The 5,295-nt window shown below is 45.6% G+C and overlaps 1 protein-coding gene across 1 annotated transcript; it reads right to left on the reverse strand.

The window, feature by feature from the left end:
- Positions 1-714: 714 nt before the first annotated feature.
- Positions 715-3,523, reverse strand: LOC122017506 (probable lysophospholipase BODYGUARD 3). The gene is made up of 3 exons (XM_042575141.1): positions 2,334-3,523; positions 2,045-2,244; positions 715-1,318 (listed from the first exon to the last, which is right to left on the reverse strand). Exons 1-3 carry the CDS (start codon positions 3,279-3,281, stop codon positions 997-999), a joined length of 1,470 nt encoding a protein of 489 aa, XP_042431075.1. The 5' UTR covers positions 3,282-3,523; the 3' UTR covers positions 715-996.
- Positions 3,524-5,295: the final 1,772 nt, after the last annotated feature.

Raw genomic sequence — 5,295 nt, forward strand, 5'->3', positions numbered from 1 at the left:
GCTAGTGCTGCTGACAGGCGGCATGGTCAGACAGAGTATCGTACAGCGGAAGTTTCCACTGTCACTTCAAATATATGCTCGACCCGTTAAGATACTGTGTCAGGGTTACTTTACCGACACATCTTTTCCGGGAAGACTTTGAGATGCGTGCTCGCCTTGGGAAGCGTGCACGCGCTTCCGGGACTTTATATAAAGAGGGTTCAAGTATCGATGGAGGTATGCTTTTCTCGTGATTTTTACTATTGTGTTACAGTTCTTGCTTCTTCTCGTTGTTTCTTGATTCGCTAAAGACTGACTTGAGCGTCGGAGGGTCATCATCGAGGACCCCTTCCCTGACTCAGCACTAACTCTACTTATATTGTAGACAAGAGCGAAGTTCACCGAAAGTCAACAGAAACATCACGCCCCCAACATCCATCTCTTCTACTTCCAGACAGGAAGAATCATCTTCCAATAGCTAAACAAAAATATATATCTACGTTCTTATGCAACTCATAAAACCATAACATTCTGCCAGGCTAGGATGTTATTAATTGTCAATAGTCAATTATGGTGTTCGATTGACAATGTTAGTCTTTTCTTAATATTTTCTTAAAAAATAATAATAATTTTAAAATCGTCGAGATTTGCTTTTTCTTTTTAAAATAATTCCCCTTTAAAAGTTTAAATTGACAAAATCTAGCGCATCGCCAGCTAGCTCAGACAGCAACCAACTTCACAACTGTAACATTAATTTGCTTATATATTGTATTAACTTTTCGTAGACTTCACCGGCAGAGCAAGCCCCGGCCCCAAGTATCGACACTATTCCCCCTTCCAGATCTAATTAACAGGAGTGGAAGAGAAGAATTAAAATGCAGAATCAAGAAGAGGATTTAATCAGTATTAATCGATTAATTAATTCCTATGAGCAGAGAAAATTAATATAATTCAGACGAGACGCGGCCCCTGTTTCGGCCGTGTACTTCTTCTTCTTTCTCCACCTCAATGGATTAATCAATCGTTGTCCCTCCAAATCTGCTCCAGCTCTCTGGCGAAGGCCCTCTGCTGACCGACGAGGATAGTGACGTGGTCCTTCTTCTGGAAGACCTTGACCCGGGCGCGGGGGACTTTGGCCGCCAGGTCGTAGCTGCACTCGACGGGGAGGAGCTCGTCGCCGTCACCGTGGAAGACCCGGACGTCGCAGCTCAGCTTCTCCCGCACCGTCTCCAGGTAGCTCTCCATCTTCTCCGCGCTCGCGCAGATGACGTTGTGCAGCGTGTGCCACGCTGCGTTGTGCGTGTGGCACATGAACACCTCGATCATGAACGTCCGAATCCTGCGCCAAAAAATTCGTAAATTTTATGGCTGGTGACAGACCTCTCACTCGAATTTCGTGTAGTTAAATATTTGTACGAATTTTGAGAGGGTGCAATAAGTGTGAAGAGCAATAATTTGCCTAGCTAGTCACCGCTGTGAAGTGTGAACCACAAAAGACACAAACTCACTCCTTGCAGCTTCCAATTGTGTTGGTTATCCTTCAATGCATATGGCCCGCAAGAGGGGCCCAATCTCTGGGGAATAGGTGGGTGTGGACCCTAATGGATGTTGCTTCTTGCCATGTGAAGTCTCGCTATTATATTAACCCATTCAATCAATGGATCATCAGGTGGAGGTTAAGTGCTTAAATGTATCAGATTGATCAGTTAAAAGGTCGTAAATAAAGTATAATCCAATCAAGATCAACTTAATCCTCACTCTCGCATTGAGTGTAGCATCAATGGGCGTTAATTGCCCTCATTTAACTGCCGGCTTATATGGTTGACGTGAGCCGGAGGGTGTACTTAATTGAGAATTAATGAAAGCAAGTGCTTTTGTGTGGGGCTGTTGCTCCGGCTCTGATGATCTACTGGCGAGTTTGGTGAGAGCGTTTAATTGGATCCATGAGTGGATTCAATAATTGCATGCGTGGTAAATTTTAGAAGAATTGAAGAAGGACGAATGATGATGAAGAGATTGTGAAAGGTAATTATTTGAAAGAAGAAGCAAAAAAAACAGAATTTACCGGTTTCGGGTGAAGAATTTGAAGAGGAAGTCCCAAATCCGGTGGTTCTTGCAGATGAGCAGGCAAATTGTCCTGCTCACGTGCTCGTACCAGCATGCCATGGAGGCGCCGAAGGCGATCGCCGGCCACACCCGGCGGGGCGCCACCTGCCGCATTACGAACTGCGTCGGCTCCTCCCCTCTCGGCACCGGAAAGTATGGCTGCCGCAATTGTATCGGATTCATGAGTAATTGGATGGTATAAAATATGGAGCAGTGCTTAATTGGTGGATTGGTTATGGATTGCTCACCGGCGAGAGCAAGGTGAGGGACTTGACGGCTTCGGGGTGGCGGACGGCGAGGGCGAGCGCGATGATGCAGCCGAGAGAGTGGGCGACAATGTGGAAGGATTTGATGTCGTGGACCTGCAGCACCGACTTCTCGATCATGTCGATGTGCTCTCGCAGAGTGTAGAGGGAGTCCGCCGGCTTGGGGCTCCGACCGAAGCCGAGCAGGTCGACGGCGAAGAGCCGGTGACGCGACCGCGTCTCCTCGGTGAACTCCTGGAACACCGTCTCGGTCCAGAACGTGGAGGAGGAAATAAAACCGTGGATGAACAGCACGTCGGTGGACGTCGTCCCCCGCCGGCCGTCTCCAGGGCCGTCGGTGTGGACGTAGAGCCGGGATTCGCCCCCGGAGGAGGAGGAGCTGCTCCAGGAGTTGCAGACCTTGCAGTCGCAGTCGGACCAGAGCGGAATGGGCTGGGGCCGCCGATGCCGTCGGCCGTCGATTTTCCCCCGGAGCATCTCTATCACGTTGGCGCTGACGGCGAAGGAGGCGGCCGGCGGCGCTGGCGATTTTACCGACATGCTGGTGTTCGCGGCGACGGCGACGGCTGCCTTGCGGGAAAACTCGGAGACGCGGGAGGGGCGGGAGTAGAGCGTGTCGGAGACGTCCTCGAGTTGGAGCTTGGCGGAGCAGAGGCGGACCACTTTGGGACCTCTGTTGACGGACAAGAGGAAGCTGCTACCGCCGCCAGCGACCATGCCTCCGGCGTAAGAGCTGCAGCAGTAGCAGGGCTTCCACTCAGCTTCGATGAAGTAGTCTATGAGCTTGTAGACGAGGCAGAGGACGACGTCGAGGACGTCGAGGAAGGAGAAGACGAGGAAGCTGACGCCAGCGTTGAGCAGCTCCCCAGCGAGAGTGAGCAAGGACTGATCACCGCCACTCTTGCCGCCGCCGCCGCCGCCGCCCTTCATCGCGCCTCCTCCGCCACTCCCCTCGCCCTGCTGCTAAATCTATATTAGCAATGTGGCTTGCGGGTTTGGGTTTCGGGTGGCTTGTGAGGTTCGGAGCTACAACCACCGGCAAAGCAGAGGAGAGGAGAGGAGAACAGAGCAGAGGGGAGGAAGAGTGAGGAGGCAGCCCACGAGAAGGGAAAGGAAGAAGTAAATAAAGAGTGATCTAATGCTAAATGGTAGTAATGGGATGGGGTGGATTTAAAGAAACTGCAACGTGCAATTAATCGAAATCGGGCGAGATTAAAAAAATTTAGAAAATAGGGTTAGATAGTTAACCCTAGTCGGGAGGTTTGATTGATTATGTGGAGAGCGAGAGAAGAGTGGAATTGATTGTTTCATTTAAAGGGTTTGTTGGGCAAGGAAAAGAAGGTGGGTGGTAGTTGAATACCGCGTTTAACAACGCCCTATTTTTATGTTTTGCGATTTGGCCTTTTTCTTTTTCTATTTTTCTATTTTCTATAAAAAAAAATCAGCAGCAATGTTAATTCTGGGGTCGCCTCTAGTGCGAGTGTGACGATGTTATGGTGCCATGGGCGCTGAAGCTGATCAGGCACTGAGTCCACAACCCTTTACAACAAGTTCTGGTTTGGCATAAAACCAATATAGTTACAAAGAAAATGACATTAGTGTGTACGACTATTGTTAATTAGGCTCCTACATAGAGCATACATATTGCCGTACTAAAAGTGCTATCATGTCACATAGTATATGAAGATCGTATTCAACAAAGAGCACCTTAAAGGATCTCCTATTAATAGTATGAATAGAGTTGGGCATTGATTTGATTGTATTCCCAAGTATTTGATCATCCTTCTCCTCACGATCATGTTGTCCATTTTGAACCTAAATTATTTTAGATTTATTTTTTGATTCTATAAAAAAAAACTTCAAATAAAGATATCTTTCTTCTTATAAATCCTAATGATTATTCCATCTAAATGTATTATTAATTTGGAGTAGAAGTATTCGATATGAATTCACAAGCAGCTAGCATCAAGTTTAGCATGCAAGAAAATTGCAGTGAGTGTTTTTGCATTAACTACCATATGTTGACTACTTCTTCAAGCTCAACCGTTTTGTCGGCTTCATAACTTACACATACGTACACGGTACATCAGATTATTTAATTGGTGGACTTTGAGTTCCATACGTCCACATCCAAATTGTTATATCTATCTATCTATGTGTTTCATTCTTGACTTTCATCATCAACCAAACTCAATCAACTCGATCGGCCTATGTAACTAAAGATAATAACGAAAACACAAAACGTATATACGTGTATGTGTTCCATGCATTACATGAATTATAAACCTTACATTGGCTTGGTTTCGTTGCAGGGTAATTAAGTTTTGCCGACATTTGATTTGAGTGAGCAAGTACTGGCGAAGTGAATCTATCTCTCGGTCAACTGTCTGCCGCTTGAAATTAAGGCGTTCATAGCAAGTTTAGATTCTGGTCAAAGACGAAATACAGTCACGAGATGCGGTGGCGAGAGTCATGCGCATGTTAGAGAGCAAGAACACAATTACTTTGGACTATTACGAGCAAAAATTAAATATGAAAGAAATATGCATATATTGTCGATGAGTCCAAAGGCTGGGAAGGAAATCACAATATTACTTGATAAGATCTTCACAACCCTCTACAACAAGGAAATTAATTAAGAGAGGGAAGAACTGGAGAAAAGAAAAATTTAGCCAAAAAATTAAAATGAAATTCCAAATTAATGCATGGGCTCGTGCAACCATTTAGGGCAATTAAGAGCTTTCTGACAGACTGCCGTATAATTGCCCATGATTTATAATGGTGTCATGGGTGAGATTTTGCATTACTATATATATATGGAAATTAAGATTAACTTAAATCAGAATTAATAAGTCAATTCCATTGAATTAAGCATAGAAAAAAAGTAAAGGAGGGTAAGTTTGAGTTCAACCAAGATATGGTACATGGTTGGTGGATATCTATA

Source organism: Zingiber officinale, chromosome 8B (assembly GCF_018446385.1).
Source record: "Zingiber officinale cultivar Zhangliang chromosome 8B, Zo_v1.1, whole genome shotgun sequence".
NCBI classification, from domain to species: domain Eukaryota; kingdom Viridiplantae; phylum Streptophyta; class Magnoliopsida; order Zingiberales; family Zingiberaceae; genus Zingiber; species Zingiber officinale.

Coding starts and splice junctions, on each gene's coding strand:
- LOC122017506 (XM_042575141.1), bottom strand. CDS start 3,281: ATGAAGGGCGGCGGCGGCGGCGGCGGCAAGAGTGGCGGTGATCAGTCC. Junction 2,245..2,333: donor CCCTCACCTTGCTCTCGCCG/GTGAGCAATCCA, acceptor CAATTGCGGCAG/CCATACTTTCCGGTGCCGAG. Junction 1,319..2,044: donor AAATTCTTCACCCGAAACCG/GTAAATTCTGTT, acceptor TTTTTGGCGCAG/GATTCGGACGTTCATGATCG.